We start from the raw sequence: 24,532 nt of genomic DNA, 5'->3' as shown, positions 1-24,532 counted from the left end.
AATTGAGTTAAGAATTATGCAAAATCTTTTAATTTGACTGTCTTTTCAGTTATTTTTAATATAATTTTAATTATAAATATTATTAGATTAAATATGTTTCTTCTCAATTGAATATGCTAGAAGCGACATTTCTTGGAGACTTTCCCTCCTAATAATGTCGAATGAAATTCAAATACGAGACATAATCAATATTTTGGTTACTTTGATATATTGATTGACCGAAAAATCTATTAATTTACTTGGTTAAGAAAAAGATAAAAATAATTAATCTCCAACTTCTTTCCGTCACGGAAAAGGCAAATCATGTACGCTCACACCTTCCAATCATTTTTAGTTTCCATAAGCAATAGTGTCTAAGATTTTTGATATTTTTCAAGAACTTCTTGTAGAAAGTACTGAAGTTATGCATAATAACTTTTGTTGATAGTCACATTAAGTGCTCATGTTTTCGTAAGGTCTCTTAGTTTTTTGACAATATCTTAAAAAGGATGAAGGTTGTTCACTTATAAATACTTAAAGGATGTTTTCGGTTAACAATGATACTTTAAGGATGTAGTTTAAGTTTGGAGTATAGTTAAAGGATGTTTTCTACTAAAAATAATATTTTAAGTATGTAATTTAAATTTGGGGTATAGTTAAATAATATTTTTGACCAAAAACTCGAATATAGTAAATTTGAAATTTGGGGAATTCCATTTGCCATCAGGCACTAGTCATAAATTAAAAATTATTCTATTGAGGGATTTCATTTCGATCTAAACTAGAAATTAGAAAAATATGATCTATGTGTTTATGTCAACCACTTTTAGTCAAACTCTCATATATTATCTTAGTCCCCACAAATATGAAAGATAAAAAATAATTTTTTTAGATAGTCATCCATGTTTAAGAAATTAGCTAAGAATATATAGAATCACTCCGTGAGTCATGTTTTATCCGAAATCGAAAAAAATATTTGTCTTGAAAAGTTTTTGATTTTTTAGAGAGTCGCCACTAAATTTTTAAGAAAATCAAGAAAAAACTGAGGTTTTCAAAAGACTTAACAGAGAAAAATCGTTTGAAAACAATCTAGAGGGTTCAGAGATTCAAATTAATGTTTAAGAAAGGTGTTAGGCACCTAAAACATTTCGCTTAATACGATTATCCGACAACTAACTATTTGGTTAAACTTGTAAAGTACAGTTTAGAATTATGAACTAATGTTAAAATTTAGTTTGCGAATTTTATTTGCTCTTTTAGAATTAGTTTGAGATCATTTAAGTTGATGAAACATTACGGCGTTTGGCGGGGATTCGGATTGGGTTGGAAACTAATATACAAGAGTAGAATTTTAAACGGGAATGGGTCGCTCCAGCTTTGGGCTTGCTGAAATCTTGGGCTGCTGATAATTGGTAAAAGGAAAAAGGGTTTGGGCCGGCTGAGATGGGCTAAGAATTAAAAACGAATTGGGCTGATCTAAAGAAATTGGGTAATGGGCCTGGGAAGGAGAGTTGCAAGAATGACCCAAAATTGAATTAAATTGGAAATTTAAGATGGGTTAAATTTAATAAATAGCCAAATTTAGTTAAAATAATGAACCCCATCAAAAGCTCTCACGTTGACCTGGTTCTGCTCTTGTTTCCTAAGGTCAAACCTTAGCTGCCTCAACGTCGACAATGGGCAGATATTCAAACCGGATCTGTCATCCACTAAGACGCGGTTGACAACTTTTTCACGGCATATCACGGTAATGTGCAGCGCTTTATTGTGTGATCTTCCTTCGACTGGCAACTCATCGTCACAAAAGTTGTTCCGGTGCCCCCGAATAACTTGATGAATCATGGCAGCCACGTTATGACTACTTATACTTGAGGGTACGTATGTATTATCGAGAGCTTTCATTAAGGCCTGCCTGTGGAACTGAGAGCTCATCAGCAGGGCCCACAAGGAGATCTGAGTCGGAGTCTTCTCTAAATGTTTGACGATGGAATAGTGCTTCGGTTGCATCCTTCTCGAGAACTCTTCTGCTTCTCATTCGCTTATCGACCTCTTAGCATGGTCTTTTTTCTGTCCTCCGAGAGCAAGCTCATCAGGAGTGTAGCACCTTTCGGACCTGGTCATGCCTTGGGCCACAACATTTTCAATGACAAATTTGGGCTTGACGAGAGTTTCTGAAGGCACCAAGGCAACATCCTTTGTAGGTGTCAGAATAACAAACTCTCTCCTTTCTTTGATGCTTAAAGAAGCGATAACTCTTTCCAAGTCCTCATGCACAATGGGAGTAATCATCTTTGTTCCATACCCATCTTCATCCGTTTCAATCATATTAGCCTTACCACCTCCATGATTCGGCAACGGGTTTGTATTGACATTTGGCGCCGCCGGTTGGAGGGAAACTACCTCCTGATCGATCAGATCCTGAATTTTGTGCTTAAGGTTGATACAATCTTCTGTGTCATGTCCAACACTGTTGGAATGATAAGCACATCTTTGATCTGGCTTGTAGAACTTTGAATAGACATCCACGGGCTTGGCTTCAAAGGGTGGATGTATCCAGCCGCGGCTAGTCTCTCAAATAGTTTGGTCCGGCTTTCAGCAAGTGCAGTGAAGTTCCTTGAAGGCCTTTTTTCAAATTTGGGTCGGGAAGGGTTGTAATCGCTATGCTAAAGGGGAGGCACCTGCTGATAATTTCGGATATTCGGACGAGGAGCTTTGTTTTTAGGATATGAGTTTGTTTGATAATTTGGCAATGGAGCTTGGTAATTCGGGAGGGGGTTCTGATATAATGGAGCTTGGACTTGATAAATGGGGGAGGGTGCTCGGTAGCTCGACTGTACATTGGCAGCAATATTCTGATAGGGAGATGGAATCTGGTAAAGTTGAGGATAATTTGGGTATATGGGAGAAAATTTTTAGAGATTTGTGGGTGGACTATGGTACGACAAAATTTGAGCATTTGGATGGGTGGGGGTAGTATTATGGTTGTTGGGATGATTGGATTGTGGGTAGTAAGCTTGGTGGGGCTTTGGGGAATGCCTGGATCTATCTTGGGAATGTAACGAGTTTCTCGAGTTTTTTCTTCCCCCATACGAGACAACAACAACTTCTTCTCTTTTCTTCCTCATCAATCCTGAAGATCCAGGTGACGCAGATACACGGGCTATTTTCCCCACATTTCAGACCGTATTCAATAGTCTCATCGATTTTGACTATCTCGGCGAATTTAGCTCCAACTAGAAGCATGATCCTGTCGTAGTATTTTGGCTCCTGCACCCGCACAAACACTTCAACAATCTCTTTCTCGGTGATGGGCGGCCTTACCCTTGCTGCTTCTTTCCTCCATCTATAGGGAAACTCCATATAGCTTTCAGTTGGTCTCTGCTTCATCTTCTCTAGAGAATACCGATCGGGAACGATTTTGACATAGTAGGCAAATCGGTCAATGAAGTCTTTGGCGAATGCATTCCAACTGGGCCACTACCTGGTTTTGTGTGAAGTAAACCACTCGAGGGCTTCCCCACATAGACTTCGGCTGAAAATCCGCATCAACAAGGCCTCATCCCTGCCATCTCCCACGAGTTGGTCACAATATTCTCTCAGATGAACCATTGGGTTACCTACTCCTCCGAATGTGTCAAACTTCAGAATTTTAAACCTTTTGGGAACGTTCAAATTTGGGTGGATGAACAACTCTTCATAACTGAGTCCAACGACGTCTAGGATGCACTGTCGCTATTTCATAGCCCTTTTGATTTCCTCTTTTATATCGATCTTTGCATCCTCCTTCGCCTTCCATTCTCTTTCTTGTTCTTCATAGGGATCCAACTTAGAATCGTGCACATCGTGCTCGGCAGGAACAGGAACTTGGAAGGTGGCTCTTTTGAGCGGTCTGGTAGTTATGTGGGTAAGCCTGGGGATTGGTGTTCTAATTTGAATGGTGATGAGGTGTTTGGGAATTGAAGTCAGTTTGATTTTGGTTTTGATTCTGTCATGGTGGTTTGAGTATATTGAGAATGGGGTGGCATTTGAGGGTGGTTATTTGGAAGAGGTGATGGAGTTTGGTAAGATACAAAAGTGTATTGACGGTTTTGATTTGTTAGATTTATCACAGACGGATTATGCACAAGTGTAGAAGGCTGATTCTGAGTTGGATCTGTGTTTGATGAAGGAAAGTAGATCGGAGGTCTTCCATCAGCAATATTAGGACAGAATCCAGGTGGAGGCGTATCTTGTCTCCGTTGCATTTCCACTCTCATTTCAGCGACCTGTTGCACCAACTGCATGATCAGTTGTTTTGTTCCGCTACAGTGGGCTGAGCCACCACATCAGTAAAACTCACTTCGTCGTTGTTGTCTCCCATAAATGTCTTTTCTTTGTCTGAATTTTGTTTAGGGAATGAATTTGTAGGACCTTTCGATCTGGTGAGGTAAGGATGATCTGCCAGCTTTGATTGACACAGATCAGTTTTAAAGCATATGAGAAGTGAAACAACTCAAAGACAAATTTGTCAGTGTAGATTTAGAGTAAAAAATGCATGAAAATCACACACAGAGCAGAGAAGCACACAAGTTGCTTTGTTTGAGGATATCTTTAACCCACGAGTGAGGACGGGAATATATTTTTGTAACAAGCAGGAATTAGCTCGTTTTAATTTTGACGCTATTTCAGGAAGGCTAAATCACGTCGAGGTACGGTCTTCTTGCAGCTACTTTTGATGTCTTGACCTGATCTTCGTATCCTTTCGTAACATGAAGGGGAGAATGAAAATTTTCAAAGATAGGGCCCAGGACGGGAGAGGCTGCCTACGTATCTCACAAGGAGAATTCAGGCCCAACGTAGTTCGTGTTCAGGATAAAATATTTCCATTCATTCATTATGATTACAAGGAAATTAAAAACAACAGTAGAATTCTCAAAAGATAACATGACGATGACACGTTAGTCATTTCTCTTCTTGTTGCAGCATCACTCTCTTCCTTTTAGACGACCTAGAAATGGAGGCTTGTAGACGATTTCCTCACTGTCATCCTGCTCAGTCAATTCGGGGTGAGCGTCGTCGAAACCACTATTGGTTGCTGCTTGTTCACATGCGGGATATTTTCCGCATATCAGGTTGCTATGGACTGTCAGTTCCTTGTCAAGTAACGCACTTTTAGCTAACAGAGCGGCGATCTCCAGGTATATCCTTGCCTCTCTCGCTTTTCTTTCTTGCACTTTCAACCGAAGCAGGTCTAACTTCTCTCTCAAGCTTTCTGTCTCCGTCTCAACATCTTTCTTTCTTTTCATCTTTGATGCTAGATACTCATCCAACGTCGCAACTGCAACTTTGTAAATTATGGTGGCCATGTCGACTCTAAGCCCTTCTTCCTTGGATTTTTGAATTTACCAAGTAATTTGCTCGATCTTTCTCTGTAGTTCCTCTTCAGTGAGTTCCATCTGGATGTTTTTGCCCTTGTCCATAGTGGTAATTATGCCTTTCCTGAGACGGTAGAACAGTATTTAGGATTTCTTTTTTAGGAGATAGCCTTTTGAGTAAGAAACTTGAGACTTGAGTGTTATGCGGAATTCGAGATAATATGAGAAAATATAAACGTGAAAAACAAGACAACAGATTTACGTGGTTCACCAATAAATTGGCTACGTCCACGGGGAAGAGGAGGAGCAGTTTTATTATGTAGAGGCAAGAACAGAATACAGAATAGGGTTTGTCATAGCGTCTATATATAGTGCTAAGCTACGCCTTAAGAGGCTTGGGCCCAAAATATAGAATTGACAGATAATTAAGGGCCCAATTCAAGGCATTCAACATTGAGAATCTTGGTCGGACATTTTGTAATAGTGACTTCTGTATATTCTTTGGAAATTTTTGGATAGAAGTGGGTTTACGATAACACATAAGCAGTTAAACACACACATATATCGCATCCTAAAATATAGAGGGGGACCCTTTTGCGCCAAGGGTAGGCCTAGCGCATTCGAATGATGTACGTGTGAATTTGAACCAAATAAACAATTCCCCCCAATACAAAATTTACATATAAAAAGTGCAATAAAGGCAGGTCCCCCAGGGGTTAAAACAATGTAAATACATATAAAAATCCACGCAGGGGTGAGGTCCACTATGTCGCTTCAGATGATCCTGCTCCGTCGCCGTCCCTCTAAGCCTTGTGTTGCTGAAACATATATCTCAGCATCAGCAATAAGCCTTCACCCAAACGTCCTTTATCTTCCAAACTTTCGTATCGCATCATCTCGATTCTCTCCTTGATCCAGTTATCAAAATCATCATAACCACACCTTAGTCTTTCAATCTCTTGAGTCATCCTCTCAAGAGTATCTTGATTCTCGACAAACTTAGTGTACACCTCTTCGGCCTCTTCCTTTACCTCTAGTAGGTCGGCCATTACTTTGGCTTCTCTGTCCGTTACACTACGAAAGCTACGCGGAGTTTGAAAGGTGACGTTTTGTATGTCCTTCTTCAGCCATTCTTTGTAACCCTTGTCATACCCAACATTGAATCGGTCAGGGGCGATGACGTCTTTATCTATACGCTTGGCGCTATTCCATTCTCTAGACATTTCAGACGCGTCGTGCACTCTATCGTCTCCAATATCGTACACATAAGCGCCATAGGGTACAATTTGTCTTCTTTCGAACTGTCGCAAGACTCGAAATGATGCATAAGGGCGAATTCTCGAATGCCTGGAAGAGAAAGCACAACCTGTCTGCGGATCTCCACGACGACTTCTTTGGAGATAAAGCAGTCGAGCATCCATTGGAGGTCTTTTTCTCTCAATTCGGAGAAAACTTGAGCCATCTCCCCCTTGTTCTCCGATTCTTCATATTTGCCCAGTACAACAGGTCATTTAAATCCTTAAGGGTATTTTTGTTGTCGAGGGTATGCAGCTCCCGAGTCCCAACACCCTTTGCTAAATGGCTGAGGATCCACCACTGAAGGAGTATACATCCTTGAAAGTATCGATGTCTCTCTTTACACTTTCCTAAGGCTCGATACATGTTGGACAGGATGACCGGAGTTATAAGGTAGTATTTTCTTGTCCCTTTTCATACGCTTTGAACAAGGTGCGCACTAATGTTATAACTCGGGTATAGATACTCAAACTTGGACAATGAGGGAAGACCGTTGTTCCTAATAACGCCACAGCAAATGCTAGAGGATGAATCTCGTTCCATTCTCTGTAGGAGATCTTGAACTCTCGGTTGTAAGTGGCGTAGAAGCTTGCATGTCCAAATCGGATATAAAGGTCCCTGAATGCTACGCAAGATTCTTGGCACCAGTAGGCAAAGTCCTTTTCCAATCCGGATCAGTCCGCAATATCATTTATGGAAGGCTTATTTGGGATGAAGATGTCTTCTTATTTTTATGCTCTCCTTTCTATCCCGGTGCCTACTGTGTCTATATAGTCTCTGATTTCCTCCAGAGTTGGAATTATTTTGACGGTTCCAAATTGAAACACCATCCTTTGACTATTCCAATATCCCGTAAGTACCTCAATCAGTTCTGGCCAGCAGTTCATGTTGATCAGTTCTGTTAATGCACCCACGTATTTGTTGAGGGTCCTTCTGAGATCTCTGTCGAGATTGTCACACCACATTATTAGTTGAGGTGGCGTCGCTATGACCATATCATACCTTGGGAAACGATCCATATCTACAAATCAGAAACTTGGTTAAGTTTTCCTCACCCCAAATTAGTTTTCACACATACATCATTCAAATGTCAAATAATATGATGTGGCGTGAGGTCGAAAACCTTAGACACGATTTTGGTAATTTTCTACTAAATAGACTTAATACACCTAGGGTATTAAGCCGTCTTAGGCTAATGCTTAATTTTTGGTTTTGGTTCCGCTCTATCTTAGGTTTACTAGAATAGTTTTCAAGTTAACGGTTACCCGAGTCAGACAAACATCGGGGTGAAGCTACCAAACAACGTCGGATAACCTCATTGCAACTATTTGTTTGATACTTCCAAATGAATTCTAGTGTATTTCTGAAGAGAGTCGTGGAAAGCCATGTAACTTTTGTTTTCTTAATGCATACTATTTGCCGTTTGGCGGAAGAATGTCATGGAAATGCAACAAATTTAAAACTAAGGTGAACTAAACAAGTAAATAATTTATCACAAATAGCTTGATAATGTTAGTTTTAAGGTAAGAATCCACCTACATCCCCAGCAGAGTTGCCATTTCTATTTTATCCGAAATCGAGAAAAATATTTGTCTTGAAAAGTTTTTGATTTTTTAGAGAATCGCCACTAAATTTTTAAGAAAATCAAGAAAAAACTAAGGTTTTCAAAAGACTTAACAGAGATAAATTGTTTGAAAATAATCTAAAGGGTTCAGGGATTCAAATTAATGTTTAAGGAAGGTGTAGGCACCTAAAACATTTTGCTTAATACGATTATCCGACAACTTTTGATTTGGCTAAACTTGTAAAGTACAATTTAGAATTATGAACTAATGTTAAAATATAGTTTGCGAATTTTATTTGCTCCTTTAGAATTAGTTTGAGATCACTTAAGTTGATGAAACATTACGGCGTTTGGCGGGGATTCGGAGTGGGCTGGAAACTAAAAAACAAGAGTAGAATTTTAAACGGGAATAGGTCGCTCCAGCATTGGGATTGCTGAAAGCTTTAAGATGTGCTGGGCTGCTGATAATTGGTAAAAGTAAAAGGGGATTGGGCCGGCTGAGATGGGCTAAAAATTAAAAACGAATTGGGCTGATCTAAAGAAACTGGGTATTGGGCCTGGGATGGAGAGCTGCAAGAATGGCCCAAAATTGAATGAAATTGGGAATTTAAGATGGGTTAAATTTGATAAATAGCCAAATTTAGTTAAGATAATGAATTCGATCAAATCTTAAATAAGCGAATTGGTATTAATTAACCAACGAACTTCTTTATCTTAGTAAAATAATTATTTAAATTGTAAATTAGTGATTCAAAATAAACATGATTTAAACTAGATTAGTTTAATAGAATACTTACTAAAAATTAAAACATTTTGAGAGATAATCGTAAGATTTACCAATTATGTACATAATCATGTAAGGTATATGTTATCTAAAAATTATAAGAAAAATGGCAAAAGTATCCACAATAACGCAAAATTCATACATTATTATTTTTTTCGCAAAATTTATAAAACTAATTATTTTAAATTGTTTGGAAAATTTAAGTAGCTCGAGAACTAATTTATACCAAGGAGGGTTGAAATTGAGTGTCAACAAGTCACAAGTCATTTCTTGCTTCGTCCTTAGATGAAAAAAATTAATAAAGTATAATCACTAACCAATCAACCAAACAGTTAGTGATGGCAAATTGGCGGGTTGGGTCAAATGTGAGCGGTTTGAAAATGAGTAAATATAAACTGGGTAATCATTCAATCCGCCCATATTTGATATGGGTAAATGTAGGTTGGATAATAAATTGATTGGGTAAAATATTAATTTACCCATATTTCATGAATAAATAGTTTGTCTTTTTTAGATGAAATCTGTTGAAAATGCTTCATTTAGTTTTATTTATTATAAAAGTAAAAAAAAATAAAATTGGGGTTGGCGGAGAGGGGGGCTGATGGGGGACTAGGAGGGAGGAGGGGCGAAAAATAAATATTTGAAGTTAAAAATATTTTTTAAAAACAAACTTAACATTTGAAGGGTATGGATTGGTTGGGGGTTGGTATTGGGTTTTATAAGTTGGCAACGGAAGGTTTTTTGAAAATTTGGAGAAAACTTGCAATATCCATATATGACCCGTAGTTTACCCATAATATACTCATATTTTAATGTTATGAGTATGAGCCCGAATATTACACATATTTAAAATCACTCTTTCAACACATATTTGATGAACTATTTGGGCGGGTCAGTGAAAAGTGGGCTTAAATTGCCAGCACTACAAATAGTAATAGATACATGACTGAAAGTTTTAAATACATCCCTGATTTGGTGGAATTTTCATCAAAGACGACGCTCTCTAGTTGAAGAAGAGAAGAGAGAGACAAAGGGGTGAGGAGGAGAAATTTGTAATATTTGAATTTTTTTCGAAAAGATATATCAAGGAAAAATTGATGAATTTTTCTAAATTGATGCGTTTCAGCTACATTTCGTATTTAAACACACATAATTAGATGTATCTGAGATATCGAAGAGCCAGATACATGTATCCAGCCCACAAAATATGGTAAGAAACATAGTATTGAAAACTAATGTGAAGGGAAGTAATTAGTTCCTAAAGTAGTGAAACTTATGGTGTTTACCCTAATTAAAGACACCTTGAAGTTGTTTGATAGAGCATATTAGAAAAAAATAATAGATGAATTAGCCTTATATATTAATAATATTCAATATGGTACACTTTTTCACTCTCTTATATTTTTTCATGTTTGGTTTACTATTTTCTTAGAGGAAAAATTTGGAGATCTATAAATTGAAAATCTTTTTTCTCATAGCATAACACAATAGAATCCACAAAGTAGTCGTTTAGTAGTTTTGTTTATTGGGAGATTTAATCTCTCAATTATTTTAATATTTTTCTTTATATCAGTTTTCATATAATAACATTAGTTTTTAGTATGATTTTTGTCATCTAATTTATCAATTATATTATTTGCAATTATAATCTTTCGCATAACGTCTAATCACTTTCAAATCCAACACTAAAGGCAAAATTGTTCATCAAAACGTATTCCACATTATTTCCATTGTATTGTAGAGGATACTTTATAAACAAATAATGTTTTTAGAAATCATACAATGTACATTATTTTTAATACACCAAATCAAATACTAAATAAAAAATAATCTTAACATAATTACACAAACATAGCTAATATTATCATTACTAATACATCATATTTTACATTATTCATACACACCATACCAAATGACTTCACTTTTATTCATTACATGAATTCAAAGATCTTTATTAACTAATGAAATAAAGATATATAAATCTTGTGACAACCATACATTTTAAAAATATTTCTTTGCTTACGTATACCTAGTTCAATTCAAAATCATTTTCAATTGAACTCACAAAAAGATGTCCTAAATCCATCTCAATTTTTTTATTATCACACAATTCTTGAAATTCATTTATTTATTTTTAAAAAATTCATTTATTTTGCTTTAGCTGGAAAACGAGGTTGGAAATGGATAAGCAATTCATCTCTCGAAGGTAAATATTCCTTATTTTGATTGCAATATTCATTTCTCCAACCATATAAATTTGGGTAATTTTCACTTGTAACCAAAGCCACTCCAGAGGCTTCTTCAAAAACCCCAAGCCAAATTGCCAATACATTTGCAGCAATATCAGCTAATCCAAATTTGTCACCAACAAAAAACTTCTTGTCCTTGAGTTCATTTTCAAGAATTTTCAACATCTCACAAGCTGCCTTTTTTTCTCTCTCTTGTTCCTCTCCTTTCAAAAAGATACTTTTCCCCACGGCCGCAATCTGTTCAACAAAGTGGGGTCGACTATATAAATCTCCATTATATAGATATTTAAGTTTGAAAATACTAGAGATTCTCAACATCTTTTATAATTGGCATATAGTAAATTTACGATAAGATAAAAGGATTCTTGTAAAATATGACACGTAAATAAAGTAAATTTACTTGATCTTCAAGAAATTTAACCCAAAAACGAGCTAAAGCTCGATCATAAGGATCTTCAGGTAAGATGGAAGGGCCTTCAAATGTTTCATCAATGTATTCAACAATCACCATAGACTCACAAATGGACTTTCCATTGTGAATTAACACTGGAATTTTTTTGTGAATTGGATTGGATTCAAGAAGCAAAGGGCTCTTATTTTGTAAATCTTGTTCTATAAATTCATATTGGACACCCTTAATCTTGAGAGCCCATTCAACTCTATGACTAAAGGGGCTATACCATAGACCAAGTAACTTAACATCTCCCATCTCTCAACTTTGGTTAACTATTTGTTATATTTTACTAATTTTTATGTGTTGTTTTCCCTTGATGTCTAGACTTCTTTTATAGAGGAAAAATTAGGGAAGTTCCTTAGCAATCAAGAAAATGCAATAAGGTTTCTTCTTTAACAATTTAATTTTTGTAATTTAATAATGATCCAACATCGACCAAGATACTTGAAAATAAACTTTATTGAATGCATCCGATAATGTTGTCATTGTTTGTATTTTATGTTGTTGACATTATCACAAAACTTTTGAGAGTATAAAATTATTAAAAGAATATCAGATAAAATTTAGAGATCTAGTTTATTGAGTTTCATATTTGAATTAGGGATAGTTGTTTGGATTTGAAAAAATGTGCATCGAACTTTGAATCAGATTAATTTAGTCTGATTTGATTCTTTTATCCAATTTTATTTGATGTTCTTAAAACATTTTTTGATGCAAATAAAAAATAAAATATGAACCAAATTAAAGCATAAATACTTAAAAACTTAAAGTCATGTTTTAGTTTTTGATCTTTCGCTAACCAAATCAAAGCATAACTACTTAAAAACTTAAAGTCATGTTAAGTCTTTGATTTTTCGCTATCTATGTTCATCCTAATTTGAATATTAAGAATATGAGTTTTCTATCTGAACTAAGAGTATCACACAAGAGTTTGCGAAACATTTTGGCTAAATTCTTATGTACATTCTTATATAATGAAATAATTAGAATAATTAGCAGTAATGATGCTTCGGACCATGCTTAACATGAGAAGCCTCCTAATTAGATGACTTATGTGCTCATGTCACCACATTTTCGTCAAATGTTGTTTGCTTTTTCTATTAATTTTTTTCTTTTTCCTAATTATATAAAAATGCTTTTATACTCCACCCAACAGTTCTTCTTTTCTTTAGTCAATTCGATAGAAAAAAATAATTATCTGAATAATTAATGTATAATACTTGACTAACCAGCAATAATAACACCACACTTCTATTAAAAAAGAGATAGCAACATAACAATAATAATAATAATCTATCTAGTATAATCATATGACAAAATACGAAAACATAGTATGTTTGGATAGCTTACAGTATAATTATTATTCTATTTATAATTATTTTATGTAAAAATGTTTATTTAGGAGCAGCTTGAAAGCGAGCTTGGAAATGGGCAAGTAATTCATTTCTTGGAGGTAAATATTTCTTGTTTTCGTTACAATTGATGTATTCGTCTCTCCAAGCACATAAATTTAGAAATTTTTCACTTGTGACCAAAACAAGTCCAGAGGCTTCTTCAAAAACTCCAACCCAGATTCCCATAAAATTAGCAGCAAATTCAAATTTGTCACCAACAAAGTACTTCTTGTCCTTTTAACTCATTATCAAGAATTTTCAATATCTCATAAGCTTCCTCTTTAGCTCTCTCTTGTTCCTCTCCTTTCAAAAAGAAACTTTTCCCTACTGGTGGCATCTGGACAACAAGTTGAAAATTAGGTTGTATAATATAATAACAATAACTAGCGTCAGTCCTAAATAGGTTGTAATTAAATATATGAATTCTTGCTGATTGAGTGATTGTAATACTTATATTTAAGCTTGTCTTAGTCCAATATTATTATAAAAGATTCTATATATCTTATATAAACCTATGTCATGACAAAAATTAAAAGAACATATATTTACCTGTTTCATTTTGTTTGACGAGAAAAAAAAGTTATATATTCAAAAACTATATAAAAATAAGAGAAATTTTTTATCTTAATAGATACGGCCATTGATAAATTGAAACGAAGAACTATAAAAAAAAATTTACCTTATCATCAAGGAACTTAGCCCAAAAACGAGCAATAGCACAATCATAAGGATCTTTAGGTATGATGGAAGGGCCTTCAAATGTCTTATCAATGTATTCAACAATTACCATTGACTCACAAATTGGCTTCCCATTGTGAATTAGTACTGGAATATTTTTGTGAATTGGATTGGATTCGAGAAGTAGAGAACTCTTATTATATAGATCATCTTCTATGTATTCATATTCAACACCCTTGATCTTTAGAGCTCACTCAACTCTGTGACTAAAAGGGCTATACCATAGACCAAGCAACTTAACATCTGCCATCTCTCAACTTTGGTTAACTTTTTCTAATCTTTACAATAATATTCGAGGGAATTGTTGTGTGGTTTTTCTCCCTTGAGGTTTAGTCTTGTTTTATTGAGGTTTTTTTCTCTCTCGTGTTCGGTGTCTATACCATTGATTAAATTTGGATTATGCTATGCAGGACTCATTTAAGAGTGGTGCTTTCAATAGGATTTCCTTGAGTTCAAAGCCTAAAGAGTATAAAATATTAATAAAAATTTCAAAATAATATATAAAAAAAATTAAAAATCGCTGCCTAGAGAAAATTTTCTTTTTAATTTTTTTTAATGGAAATCGCTGCCTAGGCAGCGATTTTTCTAAAAAAAGTTTTTTTTTTCTTTTAATTTTTTTTAAAAAATGGAAATCGCTGTCTAGGCAGCGATTTTCAACAAAAAAAAAACTTTAAAACAAAATTGAAAATCGCTGCCTAGGTAGCGATTTAAATTTTTTTAAAAAAAATCACGTAGTAGCAGCGATTTTGCTTTTTTCGGTGAAGTAAATCGTTGTTGTTCCAACAATTTTACCGTTTTGATTATTATAAAATTTTATATACCGTTTTGAAATTTTTGTTAATATTTTATAGCAATTAGGCTCCGGACTCTGATTTTCTGCATACCTATACCAAGACCTAAAATCTGAAACCTTTGATTAATGGTGAAACAGACTCACTATTATACCACAACCCATGTTGATAAGCAGTGGCGTACCCATCTTTACCAAAAGGGGTGTCAAGTGACATCCCTTCGTCGAAAAATACATTATATCTACATATTAAATTTTGGTTTAGTAGATACACATGTAAGCATTGAAACCTATTGATTCAAATTAAATATTTAATTTGATAATTAAAGTATTGTGAAAATTTCTTAAAAGTCATGAATTCTAATTATTCTATGCTCATAATTATATTTTTTACTATGACTATTGACACCCCTTGATAAAAATTAGGGGTCTGCTACCGTTAATTAGTGTGGAAGTTTCTAGCATACACCACACGCTATATTCTTGATTTTTCTTTGACAGCTTAGTTTTGTAATTTAGTAATGTTTCCATGTTGACTAAAGACTTTGAATATTATTATTGGTATTTCCTCTATGTAAAGATAAGTGTTACATCTTTGGGAAAAAAAAATATTATCTCAAAATAAATGTTATCTTAAGATTCAAAACATAAAAGGGATACTATGTTTTATTAAGTACTCATTTTGTTAGTAATATTCTTTTTTCTAAAAAATAAATCAACAAATCATTTTGTTAGTAGTGCTTTTTTAAAAAATAAAAAACTATTATTAGTAGAGTTAAAATTTCAAAAATTATTTAAATAAAATTATATAAATGTGATATTTACTGAAGGAAATATTAGATACTCTATGAGGTTGTAATTTTGATTAGGAAAAATTTTTTTGGTCAGAAAATATGATCAGAATAAAAGTTTACTTATATTATTTTTTAAAAAAAAATATTTTTATCGTTTTAATTTTAATATTTTTTAATTAAAAAAGTACTAAAAAATTAATTTATTTTAAAATTAAAAAAATATCATAAATTTTTTAATTTTCTGACCAAATTTTACCCTCTAGATTAAAATTTGGAGCTCAATTATTGATTTCTTGGATATCTTTTTCCGTGAAATGGTCTTTATCAAACCCGATGATTTTGATCATCATTTAGCTCAAGTATATATTTTTGCTTAGTTGGTTTTTTGTACAGGAGTTTGATTTTTTTTAACAAATATAAAGATGTTTTCATTTAAAAATCAAGATTATTAAAGATATACACATCAATATTTATCTCTTTTTTGAAAATAAACTTACTCGCACGAAATATTTATATTAAATTAATATTATTATTATTATTATTAAGTAATTTAATGAAATAAAATATATGTAAATTAAGTAAAATAAATTATAATTTAAATACAAAGCATTAAGCATACGTGTATTAAATTAATGTAAATAGCCAGGTAAATTTTAGCCTACTTTTTCTCTAGGTGACTCACGCACCCCTACTTCAAAATGTCTTTGCTTCTTCTCAACTTTTTTTTTAAATATTCTACTGAGAAAAAAAAAGTTATATATATATATATATCTTATTTTTTTTTCGATGCCCCATGTGGGAACTTTTCAAATTCTAATTTTAGATAGTATATTTAAGTCTGTAAATTAGATATTCTGATATGTACATTTAATATATTTTTATTTAATTTAAAATTATATAAAAATGTTATATTATTAAATTTTATATCAAATGATAATAAGACAAAGTTAAATATGATTATATTTCAAATCCCTAGAAATATAGAAGGCCAATATAAAAATGCTTTCACATCAATTAGTCATTCTGAGTCACGAGTCAGTTCTTGTTCTTTCCAAATCGATGAGAAAATTAATGGAGTAATTAAATAATTGTTGTACAATTACTGTACCAACCACCAAATTGAATTAAAAGTTTAAATATTATGTTGAAAAAATTGTATCTATATGTTATAGATATATATAGTTAAGTTTTAATATTAGGTTGAAAAAATTGTATCTATATGTTATAGATATATATAGTTTTCTCTCATATTATAATAAATTCAAATATATAGACAAAAGAGAATAGCGAGCGAGATAACGAGCAAATTTTTCAAAGAGAGACGAATGAAAAATGTTTATTAAATACGTTAACTCAAAATTTATTTATATTAACCGAAACAAAGATAAATCATATAACGTGCGTATTCTTTTTGTTATCACTAGTTCAATTCAAAATTAATTTCAATTGAATCAACAAAAACTCATCCTAAATCCATTATCTCCATTTTATTGCCACACAAAATCATGAAATAAGCTTAAAGGTCATGTACTCATTTTGAAGTAGTAACACGTTGAATGTAAACTTGATAATGGGCAAGCAATTCATCTCTAGGAGGTAAATATTTCTTGTTTTGCGTACAATATTCGTCTCTCCAATCACAAAAATTTGGATATTTTTCTCTTGTCACCAAAACAACTCCAGATGCTTCTTCAAGAACTCCTAGCCAAAGGGCTGCAGCATTTGCAACAATATCAACAAATCCAAATTTTTCACCAACAAAAATCTTCTTGTTTTTCAGCTCATTATCAAGAACTTTCAACATATCATAAACTTCCTCTTTAGCTTTCTCTTGCTCCTCTCCTTTGAAAAATATACTTTTCCTTATTGCTAGCCCCTACACAATACATAAACATACATTAAAATTCGATCTTAATCTGTAAGTAAGCAAGCACTTTAACTTTGAAAAATGCATATTTAGACAATTCAAGTGACCAATGTTCAATATAATTGACACAAAGTTGAAATAAGATGTCTAGATGTGTGTACTAAGTTTATTTGTTTATTACAAGTCGAGTCTATCTATGTATTATATGTGTTAAATTCTCAGTGTATTTTACTTATACATATGGCAAACGCTTCTCCAAAGGCAACCCTCTCAAGTTTCCGACTGTTTCCGTCATTGAAGTAGCCTTTCGTCGCCCTACCAAACGAAAGAAGTCACTATCAAACTGCTCGTCCTATTTAAGTACCAAAGGTGCACTCAGCCCAGTGACTAGGAAATGGGTTTGCCCTTGAATTGAAGTGATGAGGTCGGAAAGAGGAAAGTAGGGCTCCTATTGACTAAAGGTTGGTTCTTCGCTTTCCTTTAGAATGAAAGTTGCTATGAAGCCCCTCTCCTCCTTACAGTCAAGTGGCATAAGTTTATGAAAAATCATATATAAGACCTAATAAAGTAAATATATTATGAAAGCAATATACCTTATCATCGAAGAATTTAGCCCAGAAACGAGCTAAAGATCGATCGTAAGGTTCTTTAGGCAAGATGGAAGGGCCTTCAAATGTCTCGTCGATGTATTCGAGAATGACACTTGATTCACAAAGGGGCTTGCCATTGTGAATGAGCACAGGAACTGCCTTGTGAATTGGATTAGATTGAAGAAGTAAAAGGCTTTTATTATGTAGATCATCTTCTATATATTCATATTCCACACCCTTAATCTTTAGAGCCCATTCAACTCTTCTACTAAAAGGACTATACCATAAACCAATCAACTTAACATCAGCCATCTTTCAACTTAAGCTGTGTTTTTGCTTTACTAATTGAGGGAATTTGTATGTGGTTGTGACCTCTTCTAGGGTCTTCTTTTATATATGAAAAAAAGAAGGTGCATTGATGTTTCCAAAAGTAATTTGTTTTGACTCTTACATATATATTTTATTTAACAAATGGCACATATACAAGTCACCATTTTATACTATATTCGTCATCTGTGTTGTTCGTATCACATCATTTTAGATTTTACATCTTTAAAAAAAATTTAAAAAAAATTAAATAAGTTTATTATGTATTTTTATTTAGTGTTCTCTTATAGTCAATTTTTTAATAAATAAATATAAATAGATTTATTTTAATTAATTGTCAATGAACATAAATTAATTATTAAATTTTCCTATAATGTTGATCAGATGTATAATTTTAAGATAATAACTTTCAAGATTAAAAAAAATAAATATATTATTATTTATGCATTAATTATATGAAATGATAAATATTAAAAAGGATCATCTATTCTAATAAGAACAACATATAGGTAGGAAGGAAGGGAGCAATAAATAACATATAGGTAGGAAGGAAGGGAGCAATAAATAATGGATAGTTATCATTTTCATCAACTAACTTAATTAATAAAAATAATTTACAAACAATACGTATCATTTTCATCAACTAACTTAATTAATAAAAATAATTTACAAACAATACGTAACTTATATATATATATTATGTATCAATTATGTGAAGTTATTCGTCTTAATGATATCAATACAGTACATAATACGAGTTAGTATCAATTAAGCGAAATTAATTAACGTGTATATAGTGTAATTTTTTAATAAAGGTACAAACATAAAAAAATTAATATTTTTATAATTATTTTACATTTATAAAATATTTGCTTAATTTCTCCATTTTAAATTATTTTGACTCATGACCGGCCTCGGCCGACCCTCACTCAAGCCACAAGGGTGGCAAATTAACTAAGGCCAGGCTTATAAGTCCCAATCATAGACCGGTTTAAAATCTTGATCCAATTTTACTCAATTAATGATGTTGGTAGAGATGGGTTCAAAGGATCAATTTTTTTTTTCCTGCTTTAACTATAAAATTAAGTTATTATCTTTTTAAAATTTGTATCAAATTAGAATAAAATTTAAATAATTTAAATTTTTAAATCAGATAAAATAGCGTATTAAGCTCGCTGTCTCTTAACAATATTTTTTACTCATTTGTGTATCCAAAAATTATATTAACTAGTGAAATAAAGATAAATCTTATTACATTCAACTTTAATATATTTCAATTGAATTTAGAAAAATCCAATTTTTATTGCCACACAAAATCTTGAAATTCATTTGAGGTGTACTCATTTTGAAGCATCAACAGGCTGAATGTAGGCTCGATAACGGATAAGCAATTCATCTCTTGAAGGAAAATATTCCTTGTTTTGGATGCAATATTCATCTCTCCAAGCACAAAAATTTGGAAATTTTTCACTTGTCGCTAAAACGACTCCAGATACTTCTTCAAGAATTCCCAAATAAAGTGCTGCACCATTTGCAACAATATCAGCAAATCCAAATTTGTCACCAACAAAGTACTTCTTGTCCTTGAACTCATTATCAAGAATTTTCAACATCTCATAAGCTTCCTCTTTAGCTTTCTCTTGTTCCTCTCCTTTGAAGAAGAAACTTTTCCACACTGCTGACCCCTGCCCAACAAACAAACTTAGTAAGGGTCGTCGACTCGTTGTTGATAGCTAATTAGAGTTATGCAGGTATTAATAATATATTAATTAGTTATGATAAAATCTATGTACATAAAATAGTTATGCAATAAGGATAATGCATAAGTACCTTCTCAACCTATGCCCGAAATTTCAGAGACACACTAATACTATACTAAGGTTCTATTACTCCTGAACTTATTTTATAAATAATTTTCTACCCCTTTTCGGCCTATGTAACACTAGTTTGAAGAAAAATGTCAACACACGCTGTGCCCACAAGATAGTGTCATATAGATCGAAAAGGAGTAGAAAATTATTTATAAAATTAAGTTCAGGAGGTAATAGGACCTTAGTATAGTATAAGTGTGTCTCTAAAATTTCTTGTGGGTACTTATGCATAAGTTAAGGGGATACTTGTGCATTTCCCTATACAATATACATAAATTTCTTCATAACTTATACATGTATTAGTTATGTATTTCTAAATTACACAAAAATCAAATATATATATATTTTTTTTACATAAATAACTTACCTCAAAATCAACTATCAAATATGGTATTCATTATTTAGGTATAATAATGTAACTAAAACAAAATTTTCAATCAATTGGAATAAGTTAAAAGCAATATACCTTATCATCGACATATTTAGCCCAAAAACGCGCTAAAGCTCGATCATAAGGGTCTTTAGGCAAAATGGAAGGGCCTTCAAATGCCTCATCAATGTATTCAAGAATGACCATAGACTCACAAATGGGCTTGCCATTGTGAATTAGCACTGGAATTTTCTTGTGAATTGGATTTGATTCTAGAAGTAAAGAACTCTTATTTTGTAAATCTTCTTCTATAAATTCATATTTCACTCCCTTAATCTTTAGAGCCCATTCAACTCTATGATTAAAAGGGCTATAACTTAGACCAAGCAACTTCACTTCTGCCATCTCTCAACTTTGGTTCTCAATTTTTTTTTTGGCTCCCTTGGTGTATAGTCTTTTTTATTATTTATAGAGGAAAAAAATAGGGATATATTAATGTTTTTCTTGTTTGACTATTCAATTTTTTAATATTAAAAATTATATTTGACTAACTAGACGCTTGTTTGAACATCTTCCCTATTTTTTTTTTAGGAATAATACAATAATAACGATGACTTGTGCGCTCATGTCACCAACATTTTGGTCAAATCTAGTGGATAGAAAAATCACTCTTTAAAAATATACTTATATTTTTAATTTATTCAATTTATTTTTATTTATAATTTATTTTACGAACGATATTCCTTTTCATTTGTTTGATGGCCTTTTTTTTAATTTTTCATGTAGCGTGCTTTGCCATATAAAATTAATGAATTTTTAATATATTTGATGTATTTTAATTTTAAAACTAAACAAAATTAAAAAATATTATTTGAAAATATTAACAATTAAAATACCGTTGATTTTATCTTTCATTTTCAATTTGATGAGGAAATTGATATATATTAAATAATAAAATATACAATCACTGGCCCACCAAAGGCGAAACTTCCTAGTTCCTTAGCATGTGAACAGCTAAGATACTTTTCTCTCGGACGAAGAATTTTATTCCAACGAAAATTCAAATTTTAAATCAAATAAATAATGGGATAATTTTATTCGAATATATATGAACTTTTTCGTAAATTTTATATTTATTACAAAATTATAAAAATATTATCAATATTATCTTATGAACTCCTAACAAAACTGATTGATAAGTTAGTATAAGGAATGGGTCATGGAAATTGAATATTTTCCGTGCTAGAGTTGTGAGTTCGAATTCTTTAAATTATTGAAATGTCTAATAATACGTAACACTTAAAAGAGTTGTCTCTTTTTCAAGACATTTAATTAAAGAAAATTTAGTAGAAAATACTATTTATTTTCTATAAAGGAATATTTTTTAAAAAAAAATATTTATTTCTTTTTTAGCAATTCTTTAGTTTCAATTTTTCACATGACATGTTTAAAATCATAAGATCTAAGAAAAATATGAAACATTGAAAATTGACATTCCGTAGGTGATCAATTTATTAAGATGACAATTATTTATCCTAAAATTATTCATGTGAGAAAATAGTAAACATGACAATAAAATTGTTCTTCTCCTAGCTAGTTACAAGGTCATAAAAAAATTGTCCGGCAATTATCTACCTTGACCCAGTTACATGAATAGAAAATTCATAATAATTCAAAGATATAATTAGAAATTAAAGGAGCTTTTTATAGAATTTTTAATCTAAACACAAAACGAATTGAGCAATCATAAACTAAACACTCGACAAAAAATAAATTCTACAACAATAGCTATCACTCAAGCATTGATATGGCCCATTTGAGGCACTATATGGGAGAAGATGTAGGTCTCCCATTGGGTGGTTTGATGCATTTGAAGTTAGACCTTGGGGTACTGATCTTCTGAGGGAATCGTTATATAAAGTGAAATCTATTCAAGAAAAGCTTCTAGCGGCGCAAAGTAGGCAAAAGGAATATGCGGATCGCAAGGTTAGAGACTTGGAGTTTATGGAGGGTGAACAGGTCTTGCTGAAGGTCTCACCCATGAAAGGGGTGATGCGTTTTGGTAAAAGGGGAAAATTAAGCCCAAGATATATTGGTCCCTTTGAAATACTTAAGCGAGTAGGGGAGGTGGCTTATGAGTTAGCCTTGCCTCCAGGGTTGTCAGGAGTGCATCCGGTATTCCATGTGTCTATGTTGAAAAGATACCACGGGGATGGAAACTACATCATCCGTTGGGATTCCATTTTGCTTGATGAGAATTTGTCTTATGAGGAGGAACCTGTTGCCATTTTAGACAGAGAAGTTCACAAGCTAAGGTCAAGGGAGATTGCATCCATCAAAGTTCAATGGAAGAATCGACCCGTCGAAGAAGCCACTTGGGAGAAAGAGGCTGATATGCGAGAAAGATACCCAAACCTGTTTACAGATTCAGGTACTCCTTCTCGCCCTTGTTTTCCTTCTTGTGATCGTTCGGGGACGAACGATGGGTAAATTGGTATCTATTGTAACGATCTGTTTAGTCGTTTTGAGCAGCAGATTTTATTTCTGGAAAAACAGGCTGAGATGACGGAATCCACGACGGACCGTCATGGGCACGACGGACCGTCGAGGGTGTCTCGTTTCAAAACACTTAGAAATTTTAAAAAATGGGTACTGAAATCGACTCTCTGAACTTCGTAACGGAATGGCAGGACGGACCGTCACAGGCGTGACGGACCGTCACAGACTCTTCAGAGAATTGAGTCTCTGAACTCTGTGACGGAGCAGCAGGACGGACCGTCGCAGGCACGACGGCCCGTCACAGGCTGCGTAATCCTAGGCGGAGTCGGATTTCTTTAATGTTTTAAGGGACGTTTTTGACTATTCCGACTTATAATTATAATGTTAGTGGTTTAATATTAATAACTCAATTACTTGGGGGCTAAAAGAGGTAACCTTGAGTAAACTAGTGGGTTATTATTGCCATCTTTTATTCTTAATTATATGTTAATTAGGGTAAAAGAAAGAGAGCCTGAATAAGAAAAATAGAAAGAACAGAAGAGAGAGAAAGAGAATCGAACGAGAAAGGGGAGAAACGAAGAGGAAAGCAAAGACTTTGAAGATTAGCTTGTTGCTTGATCACGAATCTTCGGTGGAGGTAGGTTATGGTTTTTATGCTCTTTCATAGTAAACTCTTAATAGCGAATGATATGTATTGGGTAGTGTTGTAAACCCTTCTATATGCTTAATTGTGTGTTTGCATGTTGTGATTATATAATTGTGATAAAATAAGCATGATGAAGCTATTGAATCCTAAATCTTGAAAAAGAAACCCTAATCTACTTTTTTAATGATGATTCCTTGGTATAAAAGAAGGCTTGATGAACGAAAGTAATGAGATTAGGGGATCGGGTGCCACGTTCCAATACCAGGATAGTATATGAGGATCGGAGTGTCACGTTCTGACACCAGGATAGAATATGGATCGGGTGCCACGTTCCGGTACCAGAATAGTATATGAGGATCGGAGTGTCACGTTCCGACACCAAGATAGAATATGGATCGGGTGCCACGTTCCGGTACCAGGATAGTATATGAGGATCGGGTGCCACGTTCCGGTACCAGGATAGTATATGAGGATCGGGTGCCACGTTCCGGTACCAGGATAGTATATGAGGATCGGAGTGTCACATTTCGACACCAGGATAGTATGATGAGGATCGGAGTGTCACGTTCCGACACCAGGATTAGTAAAGAGAATGAATCTTGAAATATGTTAATATACTCAATTTAATGAACCTAAATCCCAAATGAGTATGATAGGGAGGCGTGAGTCCTCATTGATGAGATTGGTGTTATGACCAAGGGTTATGGTAATTGTAAATGCCGCATGTTGAGTATTGTAGTTGATTTTATGATATTATCTGATATATACTGTTTTCTATTTTTAGTTGGCCGATGATATCTACTCAGTACCCGTGTTTTGTACTGACCCCCTACTTTTATGTTTTCTTCTTTGTTATTTGTGGAGTGCAGCAAACGTGCCATCGTCTTCAACTCAAACGCAACTCTAGCCAGTCTTCATTACTCCGGATATCAGGGTGAGCTAATGCTTCTAGCTTGGACTGGATCT

At 33.3% G+C, this 24,532-nt stretch overlaps 3 protein-coding genes, 1 long non-coding RNA gene and 1 pseudogene across 4 annotated transcripts; 1 reads left to right on the top strand and 4 right to left on the bottom strand.

The window, feature by feature from the left end:
- Positions 1-10,725: 10,725 nt before the first annotated feature.
- On the bottom strand, positions 10,726-12,054 carry LOC101265268 (probable glutathione S-transferase). The gene is made up of 2 exons (XM_004246332.5): positions 11,627-12,054; positions 10,726-11,463 (listed from the first exon to the last, which is right to left on the bottom strand). Exons 1-2 carry the CDS (start codon positions 11,933-11,935, stop codon positions 11,125-11,127), a joined length of 648 nt encoding a protein of 215 aa, XP_004246380.1. The 5' UTR covers positions 11,936-12,054; the 3' UTR covers positions 10,726-11,124.
- An 851-nt stretch (positions 12,055-12,905) lies between these two features.
- On the bottom strand, positions 12,906-14,091 carry LOC101267048 (probable glutathione S-transferase; annotated as a pseudogene).
- Positions 13,022-14,952, top strand: LOC138338332 (uncharacterized). The gene is made up of 2 exons (XR_011211796.1): positions 13,022-13,133; positions 14,223-14,952. It is a non-coding gene; the product is annotated as an uncharacterized lncRNA (long non-coding RNA).
- A 1,955-nt stretch (positions 14,953-16,907) lies between these two features.
- LOC100134894 (glutathione S-transferase-like protein) lies at positions 16,908-18,186 on the bottom strand. Its single transcript, NM_001247849.1, has 2 exons — positions 17,857-18,186; positions 16,908-17,272 (listed from the first exon to the last, which is right to left on the bottom strand). The coding sequence occupies exons 1-2, from the start codon at positions 18,163-18,165 to the stop codon at positions 16,928-16,930; spliced, it is 654 nt and encodes a 217-aa protein (NP_001234778.1). The 5' UTR covers positions 18,166-18,186; the 3' UTR covers positions 16,908-16,927.
- LOC101265571 (probable glutathione S-transferase) lies at positions 17,858-20,999 on the bottom strand. The gene is made up of 2 exons (XM_004246333.5): positions 20,518-20,999; positions 17,858-19,865 (listed from the first exon to the last, which is right to left on the bottom strand). The coding sequence occupies exons 1-2, from the start codon at positions 20,824-20,826 to the stop codon at positions 19,521-19,523; spliced, it is 654 nt and encodes a 217-aa protein (XP_004246381.1). The 5' UTR covers positions 20,827-20,999; the 3' UTR covers positions 17,858-19,520.
- Between the last annotated feature and the right edge of the window lie 3,533 nt (positions 21,000-24,532).

Source organism: Solanum lycopersicum, chromosome 9 (genome assembly GCF_036512215.1).
Source record: "Solanum lycopersicum chromosome 9, SLM_r2.1".
In the NCBI taxonomy this organism is placed as follows: Eukaryota; Viridiplantae; Streptophyta; class Magnoliopsida; order Solanales; family Solanaceae; genus Solanum; species Solanum lycopersicum.
This window is presented reverse-complemented; position numbering and strand designations above follow the sequence as displayed.